The sequence below is a fragment of the Lachancea thermotolerans genome (genome assembly GCF_000142805.1).
Source record: "Lachancea thermotolerans CBS 6340 chromosome H complete sequence".
Lineage (NCBI taxonomy): Eukaryota > Fungi > Ascomycota > Saccharomycetes > Saccharomycetales > Saccharomycetaceae > Lachancea > Lachancea thermotolerans.
Genome location: NC_013084.1, coordinates 1,355,696 through 1,376,724, shown reverse-complemented (window position 1 = coordinate 1,376,724; position 21,029 = coordinate 1,355,696). Strand labels below are relative to the sequence as shown.

Here is a 21,029-nt window from a genome sequence, read left to right as displayed (position 1 = left end):
TCATCAGCGGAGCAGGGCCATCGGCAAGTGGAACAGTCGCTAGACCTTCAGTGTGTATTTGGGACGACTTTAATGTCCTTAAAAAATGCAGAACTTGCGTGGAAAACTTTGAATGATGCGATTTGGAATGCCCAAGTGTTAGGAAAAGTAGACAAGACTCGCTGGGAAGAGGTACGAAAGACGGTACGCGAGTTGGGCGATGATGAGATTTCAAGGGCATTTACTAGACATGAGGAATGCCGTGGTAAATTTGGCTTCGAAACGAGATTTTTATGGTTGACATCTGTTTTGAATGGACGAAGGTATCCACCCGTAAACGCCGACAATGGTGGGCCGGTCTCATGGAATGAAGAAACTAATGAAACTTCAAGCAACAGGTACGCAAGTGATCAACACGCGCCCATAACCACTTGTACAGATCGTACTCAGCCGCCCCCTAAACAATTTAGAAACCCCGAAATTGAACAAAATTCGAGAATTTCTGACTGCTCCTTCGTGGCTAGCTTGATAAATATTAGATGTCAATGCCCAGAATATGTCAAGGTCTCGAGAGTGGGATCCAGTTCGGTCTTTAACGTCAACTTGCACTTCAACGGCGCCAGCAACCGCCTTGTTCGTGTAAAACTGTCAAATATACCGTCTGATTCAGAGGGCGGTCGATTGGCAATTTTATCAGAGAATGCTGAGGACGCTGCTCTGGAGCTTGCTTACTTCCAAATTAGAAACGGTTCAAAACACACATTCGCCGGTTCCAATGCTGCGATAGACACCTTTCTTCTCGGTGGATTTGTCCCAGAAATTTACAAAATCAAGGAAGATACGTGTAATTATATCAGAAATCTACTGCAGAAGGGGATTTGTTTGGTAACATTGGGCACGGGCCAAACCGTCAAAAGCTCCCAGTATCTAATCAACCATGACTACCCAGTTCTGGGTCTCGATCGTGAAGGTCGCATAATTGTGAGAGATCCGCTGTGCATTTCAAAAACATTCCCGTTGAATGAACAAGCTTTTCTGGAGAATTTCAATGTGGCATATGTCAACTGGAAGTGTTCACTTCTGTTTTCTGAACATCAAAAAGTTCACTTTAAATACTCAGCCCAAAAGTGCAATGCCTCAATGAGCCTACTCAATAAACCGATATTTCGATTGAAGAATGAATCAAAATCCAGCGAGCCTTTATGGGTATTGTTAGAGAGGCACCTCGGTAATTATAATGTGAAAAACAACGGATGTGCTGTACGGGAGGCGACGCGCGATTTGTACCCTCTAGACACAGAGAAAGGCAGTAATACTGGTTTCCACCTGTTGAAGCTAACGCTAGAACCTGGAGACTTTAAATACATATACTGCCACTCGGATGTCTCCGCAAATTTCACTCTCCATTTACTCCACGTTTCACGCTGTGTGCGAGCGGAAAGGTTCAATGCTAACAGTATTTCTGCGTCTGTGGAGGATGAGTGGAATACAGCAACCGATCACGGCCCGTTTTCAAATCCCACTTATTATATGAATCCAACATTCGAATTGATTATAGACGCGAAAGATCAATCAACCCACTATGCTAATATACAACTTGAAAGCATTGGCAACTCTCTAGTGAATGTTCAAATATTCCATCATGATGATCATGACCTCACGAGGCCTATTCTCTTTGATGGGCATTACGAAAACAAGGTTCACGTTAGACGCGCTGTCCCGCTTTCGACAGGTACTCCTTACAAAATAATATGTTCTGCATACGAAAAGTATACAAATAAATCTTTCAGGTTAAGTGTCACCGACCCGGCCGAGCAATGTCGGCTGCTTCTAAGAAGAATATATCCACAGTTTGGCTCCCGAATGTACCATACTAAACATGAGTTCTTTTGGCCGCAAAACTCCAATCGTAAGAAAATCGAAATTGTGCCATCTGCAACAATGGAACTGCAAATTCGTTTATTGCCTCTCCAATTTAGCTCTGCACTTTCTATCAGATGCAACATTTTCCTGTCGGATACTGGTCAAGCGATTCTTACGAATAACGACTTTTCGCCCACGCCTAGGCACGGGAAAGTAATAGAAAAATTCAAAGTCATTAAGTCACAGCGTTTAACACTTATCATAGAGAAAGATGGGCCATCCACGATTTCGAGTGACGTCCCCATCCGGCTTGAAATTGGGTCGGACTTTGAAATACTTTTATACGATAGATGAGTTTTGTTTACACCAATGGACGTACAATGGTTGTAACAATTGGTCGTTCAGAGATAGAGCACTGACAAGGACACCCTGAAAACGCTTGATATGACCTTTCGCTTGTCGAGGTTCGAGTCTCCCCTTATTGAAGATGACGGGGAAAGTCGAGCAAGTCTGCTAGGATATTCACCAGAAAATGAGCTTTACACTGACGTCGATGAGAACCGCGAAAGCCGATTTAGAAGGTTCATGTCTTTTATCAGCAGCTCGCCCTATGACATGTTTTTGGCGATTAACGAACATGTTGAGAGCATAGATTGGGATTCCAAGGCAAGCACTATCGCCGGGCCTCTTGGTAACTTCTTCACATGTTCATTGTACACAGCGCGGCTTTTGCAGGATAGCCTTATTAGACCAAATCAACAAAAACTTGACAAAAAGCGCGATTCTTTTGACCTTTCAAGATCTGAAATTCTTAGGAAATTCGAGTACTTATCGCAAGTTCCAAAGAGTGGTGTGGTTGTCACTCACCTTAATTGGTATTGGAAATTTCTCACATTTCTGAATGTTGCTCTTCAAATTACGGTGGGGTTCTTGATCCTCATAAATCTGTTTGTTGCATACAAATTCCTGATAGGCCACTTTCAGGTATACTCATTGTTCTACACAAAAACATCACCAAGATCTAAAAATGTTACCAAGCGGTCGCTGAGTGACTTGAGCTTCAAGTCACTTGAGGAAGTCACAAATAGCTCCTTATGGACAATGATTCGGTACATGTTTGTTCGGAAAAGGCTAATTATCAAAGACGCGCCTAAAGGAAAATACTACTACCAGTTGAGAAAATGGACGCCAGGAAAATTCTACACCGCTCTTTTCAGCGCCTTTTCCCCCATCTCCGTTATTTTTTTGCTCGTCACAGAAGTTTCTTTCAAGACAGCGCTTGCTGTTATTGGGCATCAATACATCTTATTCCTTGTTCTCTTCAAGAGGTACGAGAGCAGATTAGATGACGAAGCTTGTTTGGCAAAGGCACATTTCGAAGAAATCAATGAAAAGGTAATCAAACCCAAAACAACAATCAAAACGCAGGACGCAATGGTTGATGCTACGACGTATGGAGGAGGGGCTGCATTTTTCCCTTCATTCACAACTACTCGGTCCCATATTTTTCAAACACACGCAGTCACCGGTGACATTATTACAGAACGCTACAACCCTGAAACCAGAAATTTTGAAGATGTTGAAAATACTGGCAGGGCAAAAAATTATATTAGCCAAATTCAAGGCGTAAGCCACGGTCAGCAAGTTGTGAGCAGATCAAAGGCAATGAATGGTGCAACGGCCCGCCCGCAGTTTTTTAGCCGTCAACCCAGCCCAAGCAAAATCGGCACACCCTCCATTATATTAAACTATCGAACCTCGCCTTTCTCGGCACCTACTACGCCGACTTTGAAACCCGTAAATGGTGTGCAAAATGGGCAATCGATCTTCAGGAATTCACCAGATCCAAGCAAAGCCAATTCTCTAAACTGTGATACGTCGCACTTGTCTCGCAATAACACTTTATCCCGTCTTCGGCGGAACTCAGTTAGCCCCACAAAATCTGGAAACTACTGTAGTGCTTCAGGAATGAGGGCGATTCATAAGTCAAATTTTGGTGCTGATAGCTCCGTTTCTTACAGCATGGAAGCTCCAAGCAACGAACTCCCTTTCGAAGAAGTTGCACGCCGCGGGCGTCACCCGTTTGAGATCACTGCCTCCCGAGACTTACCTGCTGGCCGTTCATCGGCTGTGTCCTCCAGGCACAGCAGTATCAGTCCATTCAAGGGCAATACTTCATTTGCAGGTCGTGAATCCTTAGATTCGAGGCCTCCTTTCAGGTGAGAACTTAATGTATTTATGAAGGGTTCGCTTTGAACTTTGATACGAACAGCTTTATGCAAATAGTTTTTGATTTTTATGAAATCTAGAGTCCCGTTATTCTAACTACGTTGTCTTGTTACAGGTCATTCCAGCCAAAAAGCCAGTTGTTGACTTTCCCCAGTACTCCGTTCGGGTGTTGGCTACCATTTTCTTGCTCCTGCATCTTTGATTCAATTGTTCTCAAAAAGTTGTGGTTGCTAGAGTTGGGGCCATTAGGTACAAATAACGATTTACCATCTTTCAAGTCAATCCGGTTTGAAGGTAGAAAAAAGGCACCTTTCTCTTCAGATCCCTGGGTTTCCTGAGCGTTCGGCTTTTCATTTCGCAATCCATTGCCCCCATTAATAGCGCCCAGTCCGTTTCCTAACATTGAGCTAGATGGTACACTGAAGCTACCAACATCATCAGCTTTTTCAATTTTGCAAGATGCTAGTTGCTCAACCGCAGTCTTTGTATATGGAACGCAACCAACCAAGCATCCACCATAAACAACACCATTTTCTTGGAGAGCCCGGAGCGCTGAAGGTGGCGAGTCATACGTCAATTTGATCCAACCGTCCCCAGTAAATATGGGCAGTTTGCGAGATGGGCTATTTTCAGAGGTGTGTTTACTGCGCAGCTTTAATGTTGCAGCGTTTATGCCGGAAGCACCTCTAAGAGCTTCAAAGTCCTCTAAAATGTTGCCGAACTTGGAAAAATGAATGATTATTTGATTAGAAATAGACTCTGGATAGCCAAATACTATCACAGCGCTTTCGTTCCTATTCGATACTGCTGAACTTGTACCATTCATTTTCACTTCCGTGGCTTCTGCCATAGACTTGACATTATCACTCTTGTCGAAAACATTGCGAAGAGAAGATGTGTCTGCTTTTTTGGAAGAACTGTAGGACTGATCGTGCAGAGTGGATTCTAGGTGCGATGGAGGCAACATAGCACCAAATTCGTCCTCCCGCTGCCAATCGTATAGAGATTTCGTTGGAGGAGCCTCATTGGAGTCCATCAGAACGCCATGAGGTAGGGAATCTTTAGGATCTGTTGGCTTTGCCGATGGATTCAAGGTGTGGGGGGCTTTTTTACTGCCAAATGCAATTGCCCCAAAGTCATTTTTGTTTCCGGAAGAAGATCCTGAGTTATTAGTAGTCGAAGAGCTATCGGAAGAACCTGGTTTTGCTGAACGCTTAACAATTGACTGTGGAATAGTTCTTTTTCTGGGGTTGTTGAACCAAGATGGTTTTGTATTCTCCATGGGATTTTCAAAGCTTTGTGCTGTGCTACCAGAGCCAACCAGAGGTTGGGTGTGTACCTGCTGCTGTTGTGAGAAGGTTGATGTGGGTTGTTGTTGTTGGAGCTGTTGTTGCGGAAGATTGACGTTGAGGTTAGAGAACCTCCCTTGTGTGCTAGATCCAGAACCTCCGAATATGGAGGACATTTCCGCAGAACAAAAGTGGTTACTATATGCCGACAATGACTGCTTCAGGAATAGCGCTCTTGACTTCCCAGCTAACTAGAGTTGATACTCTATTTACCTATCAAATTTTCAAATCATTGGTTTTGGTAGTTTTTGACGTCGACAAAATATCTACTTAGCTGCCAAGATGGTAATTGACTTTCCAGAATGCGGCGTGCCATGAAACTCTGATCGACCCTTGAGCCTAAAGACATTAAGACCTAGGTGAGCAAGATGCTCATGAGCTAACTAAATGTTGAGAACTGGTGTAACTAGATAGAATTTTGTGAATTGGTGAATTATTGACTTATTTGGATTACAACCTTCCCCTTGGCCTTATTAGACTTAAGTCTCTCGAATGCTTTGCTGTAGTCTTCGAAAGCATAGACTGAATCAACTGCGGGCACAAATTGTTTTTGTGCTATCATTTCGGAACCGATTTTGGCGAAGGTGGCCTCGGGTTTCAAAAGAAGGAGCTTGTAGTTATATTTACGAAATGGGCCAATCCTTCTTATTGACTCCCAGCCGGGGAGGGAGTCTCGGATCCTTGGGTTGGAGTAGTTAAGTTTTTTGTCTCCGGTAACCGACACATAGTGAGAGTTCTGGCATTTATCCTTCAGCACATCGTTGATGCATTCAAAAAACTCAGAATTACCCACAGAGTCGAATATTAGGTCAAACTTCTCATTACCCATGTTATTCTTCATAATTTGTTTGACATTTTCCACGGTAGAACCATCGTCATAAGCGGCCAGATAGTCATATCCTAGCTTTTTGTTGTATTCAAATGATTTCTTCGAGCATATGCCGACGACGGTTCCAATCTTCATTCGGTTCTTTGCAATTTGAATCAGCGCGTTCGATACTGAGGTGGAGGCTCCGATCACCAGAACTTTAGAATCTGGACCAAGGTTTTGGCCATAGTTATGGAGGGCTTGGTATGCCGTTCCAAACACCAAGGCCCACGAGGCGTTGATCACATAGTCGTCATACTCGGGATGGCCCACTGGCGAAATTTTGGAAATCGCTGGCTGCTTAGAAGGGTCCAGGATAAGATAGTCGCAGAGTGTGCCCTGCTTGCCGTAGAGGTGTTGGAATAGTCCAGAAACTTTGTCTCCAACCTTGAAGTCTTTGACGTTTGCACCGACCTTCACTACTTCACCGCTGTAGTCTCTTGAAAAGCCCTTCGGTCCCTTTCCAACCAACCAAGAATAAGCAAAGCCTTGTAGAAGAAAGTCCACTGGGTTCAGCGCCGCAGCATGGATTTTGACAACCAATTCAGAAGGGCTAAAGCAGTTCCCAAGGTCAAGCTCTTCAGTTATGACAGAAGGCGGGCTTTGACTGTTGTAAAACACTATAGATCTATTAGCCACTTTTTGGCTCATTTTCTCCCTGCAATTTGTAATTTGTTCGTATCCTTTGATTTATCTAATACCTGACTCCGAAGAAAATATCGTTAATTGCTGCTTCTTCACATTAAATATCCTTAAGTTCGATGTCTTTTAAGTCCTGCGAATCCTGCCGCGAGTATCGGCGCAGCTTCTGTATTCGTACTTAGTGATTCTATTAGGATTACTAAGGGCTCTTCGAATTTGTAATAGCTCCGAGCGGGGTAGCTACAGAAGTTTCTGGTAAATTTACTCCGTAAGGACTTGACTTTCAGTACTCCTTGTAGATTCAAGAACGCTCTTGTACTCTTGCAATGAGTATGCATCTCGAGTGCCAATGCATGGTGTCTCAAATCGTCAGTAGAACTGTCTAAAAGGTTTGCTTTGTTCGAAAGCCGAAGGCAAGAACCCATTAAGGTGACAGTTTTAAAACCTAGTGAAAGCTTAGAGAACCAGGTGAGGGAGTGTGATTTGAAAAATTAAACTTTACAAAAATTGTTTATAGGGTGCAAGGTTGGTCGTCATGTTTATTTAATCTAGTAAATTGAAAGACATGTGAACGCTTCGATCACGGAGCCTAACAGAGGCGGGTTGGTTAAACAATTCTTTGCGGAATGTCTTAGTTGCTTGTGTAGGTCTTTTGCTGCTTTTATGAGGCAGAATCATTCACGGATATGACCACTGGCATATCATGCTGCCTTTTAACATTATAATTAGTTCAAGAACCCGAGACTCGGTAGTGATCGGCACTCCATAGCGCTGTTCAGCGGGCCACTTTTTGTCGGCGCGTACAAAAAATATGAACAATGGCACAAGTGTCTGCGGCAGATTACAGGGTAGCACGGGGGGCTTTGTCCCTAAATTGAGATTCTTTGCCGCTGTAACTCCCAGACGTGTGGCTGAAAGCCATTAACACCAAATGCTGCCTCATTTAGTTTTTATGGTTGTGCCACCTTTAATCTTGGGAGACGTTTAGTGGTTGAAGTTTTCTGATACTGAATATTTCGAATAATTAAAGCAGCCTCTCGCTAGCAACCCTACTGAACCTTTGAATCATGATCGAGAAGACTCAATTTTCTGTGCGCGCAGGACTTGGAAACTCCATACGTGGAAGCACTTGCAAGCTTGTGTCCCCAATGGAACGGAAAAAAGCTCCTTGAAAGCTCTACCGGCTGAAAGAGGTTATGGTAAGTCTTTCATTGGTTTCTAGTTTCCGATCATATTTATAACAGTTTGAAGAGCGTAGTACAATTTTTGAGCTGACACATTTAAGAATTATATACTAGAGTGTTTAGCAGGCCTGCAAAAGTGGTCAATGTATTTTAATCACGACTTTTCCCTTCGATCTATTGGACTTAACCCTTTCAAAGGCCTTGGCATAGTCATCAAAACTATATACTGAGTCAATCGCAGGCATATACTGTTTTTCTGATATCATTTCGTAGCCCAGCTTCATAAAGGCAGAGTCGGACCGTAACATAAAAAGGTTGTAGTTATATTTGCGGAAAGGGCCGTACCTCTTTAGTGACTCCAAACCAGGCAAAGAGTCCCAAATCCTTGGACTAGAGTAATTCATCTTCTTGTCGCCGGTCAATGAAACGAACTGAGAGTTCTGGCCCTTGTCCTTGAGCACGTCATTGATGCAGCCGAAGAAATCTGAATTGCCAACTGAGTCGAAGATCAAGTCGAATTTCTCATTGTTTAGATTTTTCCCTATGATGTCCTTAACGCTGTCAACGACAGACCCGTCATCGTAGGCAGCTAAGTAGTCGTAACCGAGCTTCTTGTTATAGTCAAAGGATTTTTTGGAACAGATGCCTACTACGGTCCCGACTTTGAGGTGATTCTTGGCGATTTGCACAAACGCGTTAGATACAGAAGTGGATGCCCCGATGACCAGTATCTTCGAGTCCGGCCCAAGCTTTTGGCCGAAGTTCGTGAGACCCTGATACGCCGTGCCAAAAACCAGGGGCCACGCAGCATTCACCACGTAGTCATCATATTCAGCATGGCCGGCGGCCGCGAGTTTGGAGATTGCCGGCTGCTTCACGGGGTCCAAGATTAAATAGTCGCAGAGTGTGCCCTGCTTGCCGTAGAGATGTTGGAATAGTCCAGAAACTTTGTCTCCGACCTTGAAGTCTTTGACGTTTGCGCCTGCCCTCACCACTTCCCCACTATAGTCTCTAGAAAAGGTCTTGGGTCCCCGCCCCACTAGCCATGAGTACGCGAAACTTTGCAACAGAAAGTCTACTGGGTTCAGCGCTGCTGCGTGAACTCTGATCACCACTTCGGAGGAGCTATAGCAACTATCAAGGTTCAGCTCTTCCGACGAAATAATAGGCAGGCTCTTGTTGTTATAAAAGACAACGGCTCTGTTGGCCACGCTTTCGCTCATTGCTCCTACGATTCTTCTTTGTTTAGTATGATTCGATATTTTGGGAATAGGAACACCCTAAAAATTCTCATCTCCCCCCTCTATTATATACATACACATACACATACATACGTATGTATGTTTGCGCAGAACAGCCTTTCTACCCTTACATTTCTCTTAATTATTTCATCGCGCTTCGGACTTGAGTCCGAGACGCGTACCGAACGATGATACCACATTTTTCATGACGTGTTATTAGTTGTTAGTAAGGTTTCAGTGAAGAGCGGGGAAGTTGATGCCCAAGCTTCGATCTACACCGGTGAGAGGTATGCGCTTCTTGTGCTACATAGGCAGAAAATGTTTCTCGTTCGATAACAGTGGCTTTCTTCGGCTGTTTTAGATATATTTCGAAAATTCGTTTTAACTTGGAAGTGAAATGTAGCGTATGAGAAGGCAGGGACGCACTTGATGTTGAGGTGTCTGTAGTGTCATGAGAGATCGATGAAGATTTTGAGAGATTGATGGCATATCAACAAACTAAGAGGCTTCCAAGGTAAAAAAAATACCCTGCAACCGTTCAAGAGTAAAATTTGGTTCAAGTGATTAGGTGAATTTAAAAAGCATTTTAGCGAGCATAAAATACAATTTACAACAATATCAACTCTTCAAAGATCATCGGACAACTTCGAGGTCGTCGTGCATCTTGAATAACTCCAATTATAGCCATCTATATCCCGATCCAAATTCCTGCGTATGTTGCCCCTTTCTGCTGGACATTTAAGGTCCGAAGCAGATTACCAAAGCAAGTAGTACCGTTTAGGAGCATAGAATGCGTCTTCCTTCAACAATCTAATACCCCCGATGAACCCTTGATCTATAGTTTGGCTGGTATGGGGGCCTTTGAGACGCTTGCGCTCGCGCCTGCGGGTGAAACTGGGGTGCAGGCCTCCTGTTTGCTACAGGATATGCCACAGGCTCCTCGCCCCTGTCTCTGAACCGCCTTTTTAGGTTCTCCAGCTCTTGCCGTATCACCACGTATCCCAGGTGGATTTTTCCTATGAAGTGATCTGCAAGTCTTCTGTCGGTGTCTAACCGCGAGAGGTACGCCCCGCAGATCTCGCAAACCTGCAGCTTTTGCTGCGCGCTCTGCCCCACATTTTCCGTGATGTCTCGTACTCTTTTCGCGACTTCCTGCCTATGTTTTTGCTGTTCTTGAAGCTTCACGGATTGCATGAGAGCCTTAGTAACTTCGCCAGCTTCAAGCAGAACTTGTATCTCCTGCAATAGCAAGCCAACCTTCGAGTCCACCACCTCCAGCTCTTTCGTAACGTTTTTAATCTTTTCCTGCTCTTCTGGAGTATGCTCTAGGTTCTTCAGCGCAACTGCAATTTGACCGTTACAGTCATTAACAAACTTAGACAAAATAGAGAAGTACTCTCTATCAAAATCGGGAAAGTCGCGTCCGTTGCTCAGCTCGCGCTCGTATTGAAGCTTGTGTTTAGCCAAATGAATCTTGGGACACCTTCCCAGGCTTTGTTTAGTTCCTTTAAATAGGTCGTAAAGGCATTCGCCAACCAGGAACGATTTACATATCCTTGGGTCTTCGAGTCGCATCTCGCCTCTATAAGAAGGACCACTAGAGGACAGGGAGCCCTTGCCCATCAGTTGCTCGATAATCTTCCTCTGTTCTGCAGCCGGAGTGCTCATGGCTGATGTTGTTTTAGGCGCTCAAACACTGTTTAAGTTAGTAGCTAATAGTGTTTTTTTTGACGTTATCCGTATTTTACTGATGGCCAAATAAATTGAAAACACAAGAAATAAAGAGTTCAAGCCGGGGTATCAATGAGATCGGGTTTGAGCGGATGGCTCAAGACGGGCTCTTTCGCGCTCAGAAGCTTCTGCCTTGTTCATGTTATTCATAATCATTTCTATGAATTCACTGGTACACGAGGCGAGTCAATGCTCCCGACCTTGGCAGCAACTAATGACTATGTTCATGCCCTGAAACTCTACCGGGATGGTAGAGGCCTCACAATCGGTGACTGCATTGTTGCAGCGAAGCCAACAGATCCATATCAGAGGGTGTGCAAGCGAATCACAGGCATGCCAGGAGACATAATTCTTGTAGATCCCAGCGCGTGTGTGAGCAATAGTCCGAGCTCTATGGACAATAGAGCCGGTCAAAACGGCGAGGAGAGCCTGGAAGCAGAGCCATTCAACTCTTTCATAAAAGTACCGCCTGGTCACGTTTGGGTCACTGGTGATAATCTGGCACAGTCGCTGGATTCTAGGACGTACAACTCGCTGCCTATGGGACTAATCAAGGGGAAGATTGTGGCGGCGAACAATTTCAACCAGCCGCTTTGGAAAAATGGCAGATTCCTGGGCTTTAGAAAGATAGAAAACAGCTACGTTGACGAGGTAGCGAGATGAGCATTGCGAGGATTCTACATGCATATGTATGTGCTTAGTTTACATATTAGGAACATTCATTTGGTCAAGGACACTAGCAATTTGCAGCCTATGAGCAAACCGGGGGCAGACACATAAAAGGCGTTTTCAAGCGTTTTGAAAATGCTGGCACCCAAATAGTACTGCGTGAACACATACTCCAAACCAATGATCGCACCAACAAATCCTAGATAGTAAATGGCAATGACGGTGTTTAGAGGAAGCTTTGCTGAAGAAAAAATCCCTGCCTTTAACCACACCAGCAACAGCGATAGAACGCACCCTAAGATGATGAAGGAAAACATTTGTGCAAACCATGAAGACACGATGGTAGGAGGAGCATTGAAAATGTGCTTGATCTCCGGCAAAGGCTGGAATCTAGCTGGGAGAGAAAGTTTTCTATTAATCTCAAATGCAAGCGAAAGGTCAAAGAGCTCGACAAATACGTTATCAGAGCCACCGTTCTTGTTAGCCAAAAGCAAAGATGCAGTTAATGGTTCATGTAGTTCGGCGCCGTAGTGAAGCAAGCTGTCGGATAGTCTTTCGATTGGAATCCTAAACTTGTAGGTTGACATGCCTTCTTTTTCGTTGTCTTTTATTATGGGACTGTAATGAGCCTCAATCCCACGCTCAACAAGGCCCAGGGCAAGAGACGCATGCTGAGGCTTCTGCTCCCTTTCGATGGAAAAAGCAAACTCAATGGTATCGTTTTGCCTCTCGACGACTAGCGGTTTATCGAATTTCTGAAACTGGTCCGAGATTGTACGTAGTGCAACTGGTTGTTGTTTAGAAGTGACGAAAGCAACATGAGGCTGCTTCGCAGACAGGGCCAGAACCGATGTTACTCCCAAAAGAGCGGCTAAAGCTATTTGTTTGAAAAGCATTGAAAGGGCTCCGTAAATGTTGGTTTCTGAAAACGATCAGCGCGACCTTGTCAAATACACAGAACGCTCTGGTTTTGTTTTCAAAATTCATTCTGCCCTAATTACAGCACGTGATTAGACAGAAGTTGATTCAGTTCCTGCGAAGACCAATTCGTGTCGGCTTCGCAGAGGGCTTTATGTCCCCTCTGAAACTTTTATAACGCTTTTCGGTATTTCTGAACCTGAAACAACAATGGGAGTCCTCACGTTAGAGTCGCTTTTCTTGTAAAAATGATGGATTTTGTGAAGTAGTTCTTCTTTAGGCGACACTGTTTCTACTGAATCGAGAGGCGCTAGGTGATCCGCCGCTGCTTGCAAGCTGCTTCGCGTGTGGGGTGTGGCAAGGTTATAAGCGCGAAGCGCCAGCTTGTAAGATTTGTTACTGAGAAAACCGCAAAGTACAACGCCTGTGGCGAAAAAGAGTGAGGTTATCAGTAGCGGAAGGATAACCGCCGAGGCGGTTACAAGGATGATGAGAAAACCCCCTAAGTATAATAATGCAATGAAAATTGACGTGAAGGACATGACTAATAGAAACAGTAGAAATACTGGACCAAAAGTCAGAGTGAACGAGGCAGCAAATAAAGTGATATAAGGATGTTTTCGAGCTGCTCTCAGCGTGCGGAAGGGAGCCTGCCTCAAACTTCCCGTTTTGAACAGGTTGTTCTCAGTCTGTTCGGCAGTGGCATCTTTTATAGCTGTTCTGTTGTAGTGACCGGGCGTCAATCCACAGAAACACAAAAACGACATATTCGCGTTCGTGGATTGTCCAACAAGGTTCACGTTTGGTTAATAAATGCTTATTCAAAATTGAGGTCTTGTGGGCAAATGAGACATACTGTAATTTTCCGCTCCAGTGGCTTACGTTCGCTTCTAGCCTAACTGTCGTGTGGGGGAAGATGGCACAAAGCCTAGAAGCCAGCCCTTTAAACCAGGAATGCTGCTCAAAAGCTGTTAAGGGCCACTTGATATTTTTACTGCTGTTGGCAGGATCCCATTCAAGAGTAGTATTAGCTGTTTTCGTCCGCAAGCGACCTTGGTCTTTAGAATTTGGCGTAGGCACTACGCTCAAGGAAGGATCGACCTGTTCACAAAGTAATTCGTCTAGCACATCATAATGGTGGAACTGGCTGTCTGCATCCATTTCGAAACTCTCTATGTCGGAGGGGAGATGGGTTTTTTCCAGCTCGCTAGCCGCCGACCTTATAGCATCAACCAAAACATCACCATTTCCTAAGTAGGCAGCGGGCCAGTTCTCGGAAGTGAGCGCTGTTGAGGAACAGCTTTCATCGATGGGAGTTGTTGGCTTCGAAACCCTTGCGTTATTTAGGTCGTCAGTTTTGTTAGTGCTTTTTGTAGAGAGAACTCCTTTCGACTTGCGACCTTGCGCAACAGAGCCCTTTGACTTTTTGGCCGATCTCTGCTTGCTCTTTGCCATGCTGTCGCGAACTCTTTCAGCTCTTTTTTGTTACTTGTGTCTGATGTGGGAGCGTATGTGAGATATATAACATGGCTAATATCTTAGTTTCAATTGTTATTTTCCTACACAAATGGCGTCTATGGCTTTGAAAACATTCGGTAGCTGCGAAATAGGGATCATAAACCACTCTTTGTGCCGCTTGGGATGGTCCTTCTCGTTCCTGCAACCATGGCAATAAATAAAACCTTGGCCAAATCTTTGCCAAAGCAACCTATGAATTCGCGCTTCCATATCCTCCAAGGCGTTCCCATCTCTCACATAAAAGCCACCGTTGTGAAAGCATTTGAGAGCGAGCTGCTGAGAATTTGAAACGGCGTGTGGGGTTTTACTTTTAAGGTTGATTGAGAGCTTTCTAAAAAGCTTTACAAGAGACTTTTCGGGGGGCTTGGAGGGCTGCTGCGCGGCAGCCAGCGCCTGGATTGAAGAAGGGCTAAGCCCAGTTACAGGGTGCTTGCAGGTGTTTTCCCATTCAAGTAGCCGAGCAGACACTGTCGGCTTCCGCGTCATCCCAACCTTGCACAAAATCTGGTCTGTAGCAGACCACTTTGACAAGGGCAAAGTCTCCTTCTTCTCCAGTATCGAGTAATCCATATGAAGCCATTTCAGTTGATCCTGCTGCTGTACTGTGATCGAGTCATACATCTGTTTGTAAGTGTAGACGTAGATGAAGCCAGGGCTCTTTGTTGCTGGTTGAGGGCGACGCTCAGTCTTGTGTGCCTGGTCTTGCCAGGTGTGCCAGTGACAATAATACTCACCATCCTTCAGCTGGATTCTGCAGCGCTTGCGTTTTCTGGTGATGCCTAAGACATTGAGACATCGTTTCTACTGCGACTCGCGATTTCACGAGGGGTTCGAAGAAGTGAACTTGAATTGGCGAACTCAAGGAACGTGAACTATTTAATATATCAAACAATATCGAACTAAGCCGTTGCAAGACACACGGGCGCAACAGAAGATTCATCATGCTAATTGAAGAGAGCTACAGAGACGTTAAGACCAGCTACAACACTAGCCTAAGACTGTACACGTTCACTCCCAAGATCGCCGGCCATCCACATGCCAAGTTTCCGGGTGTTCTGGTATTCAGCGAAATCTACCAAGTGACCGGGCCAGTAAGAAGGTTTGCGCAACGCATTGCGGCCCAAGGATACGTGGTGGTGGCCCCTGCAATATACCACAACTTCGTTGGGCCCGAGGCGCTAGCGTACGACGCAGAGGGCACTGACATGGGCAACGAGTTCAAGATCAAGAAGCCCTTAGAATCCTACGACGAAGACTCTAAGCTGTGCTGCGACTACCTCTACGAACTACCACAGTTCAACGGGAAACGTATTGGTGCTACCGGGATGTGCTTGGGCGGCCACCTCGCGTTCCGTAGTTTGTTGGACAAGCGTGTCACATGCGCGACTTGCTTCTTCCCTACCGATATCCACTCCAAGACGTTGGGTCTGGGCCAAAACGACGACAGTTTGGAGCGAGTCGCAAACGAGGCGACCAAGGACCAGGAGCTTGTCCTGATTTTTGGCACTCTAGACACCCATGTTAGCCCTGAAGGCCGGGACCTGATCCGCAAGCAGCTACGCGACCATGGCGTCAACGTCACCTTCATGGAGATCCATGCGGCCCAGCACGCGTTCATCAGAGACGAGTCCAGCAAGGGCCGCTACGACGCCGCGATCACAGAGAGCTGCTTGGGATTCATGTTTGAGCAGTTCAACAGAAGACTCGCGCTGGACCTCGGCGACTTCGTGGAGGACAACAAAAAGGTCGAGCATGTATGCTAAGTTGCAGAAGACCCTGGCGCCATGCGGGACCCCAGCGCTTGGCGCGGAAGCATGGCGCGTATGTAGATGTGTAACACGTGACTCCCAAGAGCCGGGGCGACATTCGTGTATAGTGTGGTGTCCTCTGGGTTACCCCGCCGGAGGCCATCGCCTTCGAATCCAAAAATTTTCACCATACAAATTTTTCAAGAGCCAGGGAAGCGGGAGTGGCAGAACAAGTCTGTAGCGCGCTAGAGCAGAACAGCGACTACGAGGCTAGAGCAGCAACCATGAGACCTATTTTGCTGAAGGGACACGAGCGTTCGCTCACACAAGTCAAATTCAACCGGGAGGGCGATCTGGTCTTCACATGCGCTAAGGACAACGTCGCCTCCGTGTGGTATTCCATCAACGGCGAGCGTCTCGGCACGTTCGAGGGCCACCAGGGTACGATCTGGTCGATCGACGTGGACCAGAGCACGCAGTACGCGGTGACCGGGTCCGCAGACTTCAGCATCAAGCTGTGGAAGGTCGAGGACGGCACAAACGTGTTCACGTGGAAGACCAAGACGCCCGTGAGACGCGTGGAGTTCTCGCCTGCAGGCGACAGAATCCTGGCCGTGCTGGACGGTGTGATGGGCTACGCCGGCAGCGTGTCCGTGTACGAGCTGAAGCGCGACGCGCAGACGCAGGAAGTCGTGGACGTGGTCGAGCAGCCCCTGTTCGACATCCTGACGCGCGAGGGCTTCGAGATCGCCGCGGTCGCCGCCTGGAGCTTCGGCGGCAACTACATCGTGGCGGGCCACAAGGACGGCAAGGTCAGCAAGTACGACGGCCATACCGGCGACTTCGTCGACGCCGCGGAGCTGCACACCCAGAGCGTCAGCGACATCCAGTTCTCGCCCGACGGCACTTACTTCATCACCTCCTCCAGAGACAGCGCGGCGCGTCTCGTCGACATGGAGACCCTCGAGGTCCTCAAGACCTACGAGACCGACTGCCCGCTGAACAGCGCCTGCATCACCCCGCTCAAGCAGTTTGTCATTCTGGGCGGTGGCCAGGACGCCAAGGACGTCACCACCACCAGCTCACGTGAGGGTAAGTTCGAGGCCCGTTTCTACCACAAGATCTTCCAGGACGAGATCGGCCGTGTGAAGGGACACTTCGGTCCGCTGAACTACGTCGCCGTGAGCCCCCAGGGCACCTCCTACGCGTCCGGCGGAGAGGACGGTTTCGTGCGCCTGCACCACTTCGACAAGAGCTACTTCGACTTCAAGTATGACGTCGAGAAGAGCGCCGAGGCGCAGAAACACATGCAGGAGCTGGAGTCTGCGGCCGCGTGAGCGCGCGCGAGCGCGCTCACCACAAGATGTATAAAGTTTGTAAACTAGTAGAAGAAGAGCCATCGAAGAAGAACGAACGCGTGGAGGCCCGGGTTCGAGCCCCGTGCCGGTCCGCGGGGCCGACGCTGCTCAATTGCCGTGGCGACGGGCCAGCCCGCAGGCCTGCGACGGCGGCCCGCGGCCGCACGCGTGCTGCAACCCTGCGCTTTCGACCGGCGCTGCGCTGCGAGTCGGCACCGCGAGTCGCCGCCAGGCCCCAAGCCCCACGCCTCAAGCAAGACTACAGATAAATTAATAAGAACCGGGCGGCAGGCCGGCCAAGCTGCACGTTATTCCCACCTACATACACCGAGCACCGGTCACCTTATATATATAAGAAAGCGCCAGCGACGGTCAGTCCCGCCCAGCGCGCCGTGCGACGCGCTCCGGTCTGTCAGCCACAAAGCGCGCTGCGAAAAGGCCCAGCCGGGCCTACCAGCTCTCCCCGCGCGCGCGCGGGGAGAGCCTCTCGCGCCCACCACGCGCACGTCGCACGGCGGCGCGCTTCCCCGCCGGCGATCCAGCCGCTCGCGCATTCGTCCGCGGCTACCGCCCGCATTGGGCCGCGGAGCCTACTACTTGCGCTGGCCCGACTGGTTCTGCTCTGCCTTTCGCGCGTCGGCGGCGGCCTGCTTCTGGCGGAGAATGTCGGCGTCAGCGGCCATGCGCTTCTTGGGGTCCCCCTCTTTTTTGCCCTTGGCCTGCTGCTTCTGCTTGCTGAGGTTTTTCTGCCTGGCGAGTTCTCTCTGGTTTCCTCTGGACATGGTACGGCGGTGGGGAAAGTGAGGGTGGCGCGGGCGTCACTGGGGCGGCGGGAGGAGGCTCTTATATGGGCACGGGGGAGGCGGGGCGGATGCGTGTGGAGTGATGGCGCGGCGTCGTTCCGGACGGTGGATGCGGCGCGGGCGCGTCACGTGAGGAAAGCTATTTGTTAACGTGATCCGGTGCGCGGAGCACGTGACTCTCTCCCGGCGCGACATGTGTGGCGCCGGTGACGTGCGCGCGCCAGTCCCGGCTTTGCGGGGCCGCTTTTTCCTCCCGCGCCGCGCGCGCCCCGCGTCCCCCGGCCCCCGGCGCCGAGCTCGCACCGCACATCACGTGTGCGCCCCCTCTGCTCGCGTCCCGGCCTTTCGCACGGCTCATCGCCCGTCTCCTCGCCCCTCTGCTGCTGGCCTCAGCCGCCAAGTGCTGCTGCCCCGCCCGCGCTGCATTCCGTCCGGGTCCCAGCCGTCAGCCCTTTCTGCCCTCAGCGTGGTTCCCCCCGCGCGCGCGCTGGCGGGCTCCGCGAGAAGCGCGACGCGTCATTGGCTGCCGAATCGGCGCCGAGCACGGGCGTGCCGCGCTTTAAATTTTTTCGGGTTTCTCGGTAATTACGGCGGCCGGCAAAAATTTGCAATATTTGAAGCGCGGGGCCTGGGCATATCGCATCGCCCGGCGCGGTTTCGGATGGGCGAATCCAGTGCAGGGAAAAAGAAGAACGACCGTTTTCGTTTGAACCACAAAACCGTGAACCACCCCGAGTGCGTCCAAACCTCCCCCCGCAAGAAGCGCGAGCATTATTTCCCCCCCACTTTTTTTGATAATATTCCCATCTCCCGCCGCTCTTCATCGCCACATCTCCGCGTGTAAATATGTTCCAACTGGCTAAATCATCCGCATTCCGCAGCGGTGCGCAGCGCGCGTTCTCGCGCTCGTTCCGCGCCGCGCAGCAGCAGAGCGCTGCTGCCGGCGGCGCCCGCAAGCCCGCCTCGCTGGCGCGCAAGATCGGCAAGTACACGCTGTACTCGGTGGTCGGGTCGGTGCTTGCTGGCACCGGCTACGTGTCGTACAAGCTGTACAAAGAGAAGAACCCCTCGCCCCAGAAGCCGCAGAGCGCGACCTTCGACAACGGGTCGCCCAGAAAGACGCTGGTGATCCTCGGGTCCGGCTGGGGCTCCGTCTCGCTGCTCAAGAACCTCGACACCACGCTGTACAACGTTGTTGTCGTGTCGCCCAGAAACTACTTCCTGTTCACCCCTCTCCTCCCATCCACCCCTGTCGGCACCATCGAGCTCAAGTCGATCGTGGAGCCCGTCAGAAGCATCGCCCGCAGAGCGCCCGGTGAGGTCACCTACTACGAGGCCGAGGCCCTGGACGTCGACCCCGTCGGCAAGACCGTCAAGGTCAAGTCCGTCAGCGGCTCCGACGCCGACGCCGTGAGAGACCTCAAGTACGACTACCTGGTCGTCGGCGTCGGCGCGCAGCCCACCACCTTTGGCATCCCCGGCGTGTTCGAGAACGCCTCCTTCCTGAAGGAGATCCCCGACGCCCAGGAGATCCGTGTCAAGGTCATGAACAATATTGAGAAAGCCACCACCCTGCCCGTTTCCGACCCCGAGAGAAAGAGACTGTTGAACTTCGTCGTCGTCGGCGGCGGTCCAACCGGTGTCGAGTTTGCCGCTGAACTGCAAGACTACATCGACCAGGACCTGTCCAAGTGGATGCCCGAGCTCTCTAAGGAACTGCACGTCACCCTGGTCGAGGCCTTGCCCAACATCCTGAACATGTTCGACAAGTCCCTGATCAAGTACGCCGAAGACCTCTTCCAAGAAACCAAGATCAACCTCAGAACTAACACCATGGTCAAGAACGTTACCCCTACCGTGATCACCGCCAAGTGCGGCGACGACATCGAGGACATCCCCTACGGTGTCCTTGTCTGGGCCACCGGTAACGCTCCAAGAGAAGTCAGCAAGAGCCTCATGAACAGAATGGAATGCCAGAACTCCAGACGTGGTCTCCTCATCAACGAAAAGCTACAGCTGCTCGGCGCCGAGGACTCCATCTGGGCCATTGGTGACTGTACTTTCTACCCCGGTCTTTTCCCTACAGCCCAGGTTGCCCACCAAGAGGGTGAGTACCTGGCCTCCGTCCTGAAGAAGCAGTACAAGATTGACCAGCTGAAATGGCACACTCTCCAGAACTCCAACGCTGCCGAGAACGATAAGCTCAAGTCCAAGGTCGAGAAACTCTCCTCCCAGATCAAGGCTTTCAAGTACAACCACCACGGTGCTCTCGCCTACATCGGCTCTGAGAAGGCCATTGCTGACCTCGCCCTCGGTGAGTCTATGTACCACTTGGCCGGTTCTTTCACCTTCTTGTTCTGGAAGTCTGCTTACTTGAACATGTGCTTGTCCTTCAGAAACAGACTCTTGGTCGCTCTGGACTGGTGCAAGGTCTCCTTCTTCGGTAGAGACTCCTCCGTATAGATGGGCAATCCCCTGATGATTACAATTTCATGATTTGATTTGAAAGGTAAGGCTTTAGTGCGGCCCTACTCAACGCACATACCCTTTTTTTAATCTTTGTTAATGACCCTGCCTGTCCTTTTAATTAAGTAACTTGTAACTAAAACTTTAATGACACAGAGATTATCAATAACACACTCTGGGGCCTCTCCCGTTCGTTGTTAGTGGAGATGTTTATGCGAGCCCTTGCATCTTCTAAAGCGGACTCGAATCACCTGTGATAAGTTTATAATTTCTAAATGTCTCGCTACTCTACCAAATAATTAATTTTGCCGCTGACAATCACTTTCTACAGTTCTTGAAACACAATGAAACTGCGCTGAATTCTCAGCGCCGGGACCTCTCATGCATTAAAAATAACTGGCTTTCTTGCTCGTTGAAATACTTGCCCCCCCCGCATATCGTTACGTGAAGCAGTTCGAACGCT

At 48.8% G+C, this 21,029-nt stretch overlaps 15 protein-coding genes across 15 annotated transcripts; 6 read left to right on the top strand and 9 right to left on the bottom strand.

Annotated features, from left to right (window-relative positions):
- Positions 1–72: 72 nt before the first annotated feature.
- On the top strand, positions 73–2,196 carry RIM13 (Rim13p; the record flags this gene model as incomplete). Its single annotated transcript, XM_002556505.1, has 1 exon — positions 73–2,196. One exon carries the CDS (start codon positions 73–75, stop codon positions 2,194–2,196), a length of 2,124 nt encoding a protein of 707 aa, XP_002556551.1.
- A 90-nt stretch (positions 2,197–2,286) lies between these two features.
- NUR1 (Nur1p) lies at positions 2,287–4,065 on the top strand (the record flags this gene model as incomplete). The annotated part of the gene is made up of 1 exon (XM_002556504.1): positions 2,287–4,065. The coding sequence occupies one exon, from the start codon at positions 2,287–2,289 to the stop codon at positions 4,063–4,065; it is 1,779 nt and encodes a 592-aa protein (XP_002556550.1).
- A 115-nt stretch (positions 4,066–4,180) lies between these two features.
- KLTH0H15972g (Nup35/Nup53 family RNA-binding protein) lies at positions 4,181–5,536 on the bottom strand (the record flags this gene model as incomplete). Its single annotated transcript, XM_002556503.1, has 1 exon — positions 4,181–5,536. One exon carries the CDS (start codon positions 5,534–5,536, stop codon positions 4,181–4,183), a length of 1,356 nt encoding a protein of 451 aa, XP_002556549.1.
- Positions 5,537–5,853: 317 nt separating this feature from the next.
- KLTH0H15950g (KLTH0H15950p) lies at positions 5,854–6,939 on the bottom strand (the record flags this gene model as incomplete). The annotated part of the gene is made up of 1 exon (XM_002556502.1): positions 5,854–6,939. The coding sequence occupies one exon, from the start codon at positions 6,937–6,939 to the stop codon at positions 5,854–5,856; it is 1,086 nt and encodes a 361-aa protein (XP_002556548.1).
- A 1,315-nt stretch (positions 6,940–8,254) lies between these two features.
- YIM1 (Yim1p) lies at positions 8,255–9,337 on the bottom strand (the record flags this gene model as incomplete). The annotated part of the gene is made up of 1 exon (XM_002556501.1): positions 8,255–9,337. The coding sequence occupies one exon, from the start codon at positions 9,335–9,337 to the stop codon at positions 8,255–8,257; it is 1,083 nt and encodes a 360-aa protein (XP_002556547.1).
- An 828-nt stretch (positions 9,338–10,165) lies between these two features.
- On the bottom strand, positions 10,166–11,023 carry LUC7 (Luc7p; the record flags this gene model as incomplete). Its single annotated transcript, XM_002556500.1, has 1 exon — positions 10,166–11,023. The coding sequence occupies one exon, from the start codon at positions 11,021–11,023 to the stop codon at positions 10,166–10,168; it is 858 nt and encodes a 285-aa protein (XP_002556546.1).
- Positions 11,024–11,158: 135 nt separating this feature from the next.
- IMP1 (endopeptidase catalytic subunit IMP1) lies at positions 11,159–11,749 on the top strand (the record flags this gene model as incomplete). Its single annotated transcript, XM_002556499.1, has 1 exon — positions 11,159–11,749. The coding sequence occupies one exon, from the start codon at positions 11,159–11,161 to the stop codon at positions 11,747–11,749; it is 591 nt and encodes a 196-aa protein (XP_002556545.1).
- A 56-nt stretch (positions 11,750–11,805) lies between these two features.
- Positions 11,806–12,651, bottom strand: SWP1 (dolichyl-diphosphooligosaccharide-protein glycotransferase; the record flags this gene model as incomplete). Its single annotated transcript, XM_002556498.1, has 1 exon — positions 11,806–12,651. One exon carries the CDS (start codon positions 12,649–12,651, stop codon positions 11,806–11,808), a length of 846 nt encoding a protein of 281 aa, XP_002556544.1.
- A 174-nt stretch (positions 12,652–12,825) lies between these two features.
- Positions 12,826–13,215, bottom strand: LDO16 (Ldo16p; the record flags this gene model as incomplete). Its single annotated transcript, XM_002556497.1, has 1 exon — positions 12,826–13,215. One exon carries the CDS (start codon positions 13,213–13,215, stop codon positions 12,826–12,828), a length of 390 nt encoding a protein of 129 aa, XP_002556543.1.
- Positions 13,216–13,357: 142 nt separating this feature from the next.
- Positions 13,358–14,128, bottom strand: KLTH0H15818g (KLTH0H15818p; the record flags this gene model as incomplete). The annotated part of the gene is made up of 1 exon (XM_002556496.1): positions 13,358–14,128. One exon carries the CDS (start codon positions 14,126–14,128, stop codon positions 13,358–13,360), a length of 771 nt encoding a protein of 256 aa, XP_002556542.1.
- Positions 14,129–14,224: 96 nt separating this feature from the next.
- KLTH0H15796g (uncharacterized protein) lies at positions 14,225–14,812 on the bottom strand (the record flags this gene model as incomplete). Its single annotated transcript, XM_002556495.1, has 1 exon — positions 14,225–14,812. One exon carries the CDS (start codon positions 14,810–14,812, stop codon positions 14,225–14,227), a length of 588 nt encoding a protein of 195 aa, XP_002556541.1.
- Positions 14,813–15,132: 320 nt separating this feature from the next.
- On the top strand, positions 15,133–15,954 carry KLTH0H15774g (carboxymethylenebutenolidase; the record flags this gene model as incomplete). The annotated part of the gene is made up of 1 exon (XM_002556494.1): positions 15,133–15,954. The coding sequence occupies one exon, from the start codon at positions 15,133–15,135 to the stop codon at positions 15,952–15,954; it is 822 nt and encodes a 273-aa protein (XP_002556540.1).
- A 269-nt stretch (positions 15,955–16,223) lies between these two features.
- On the top strand, positions 16,224–17,276 carry TIF34 (translation initiation factor eIF3 subunit i; the record flags this gene model as incomplete). The annotated part of the gene is made up of 1 exon (XM_002556493.1): positions 16,224–17,276. The coding sequence occupies one exon, from the start codon at positions 16,224–16,226 to the stop codon at positions 17,274–17,276; it is 1,053 nt and encodes a 350-aa protein (XP_002556539.1).
- A 614-nt stretch (positions 17,277–17,890) lies between these two features.
- Positions 17,891–18,079, bottom strand: KLTH0H15730g (uncharacterized protein; the record flags this gene model as incomplete). Its single annotated transcript, XM_002556492.1, has 1 exon — positions 17,891–18,079. One exon carries the CDS (start codon positions 18,077–18,079, stop codon positions 17,891–17,893), a length of 189 nt encoding a protein of 62 aa, XP_002556538.1.
- An 867-nt stretch (positions 18,080–18,946) lies between these two features.
- Positions 18,947–20,563, top strand: KLTH0H15708g (KLTH0H15708p; the record flags this gene model as incomplete). Its single annotated transcript, XM_002556491.1, has 1 exon — positions 18,947–20,563. One exon carries the CDS (start codon positions 18,947–18,949, stop codon positions 20,561–20,563), a length of 1,617 nt encoding a protein of 538 aa, XP_002556537.1.
- Positions 20,564–21,029: the final 466 nt, after the last annotated feature.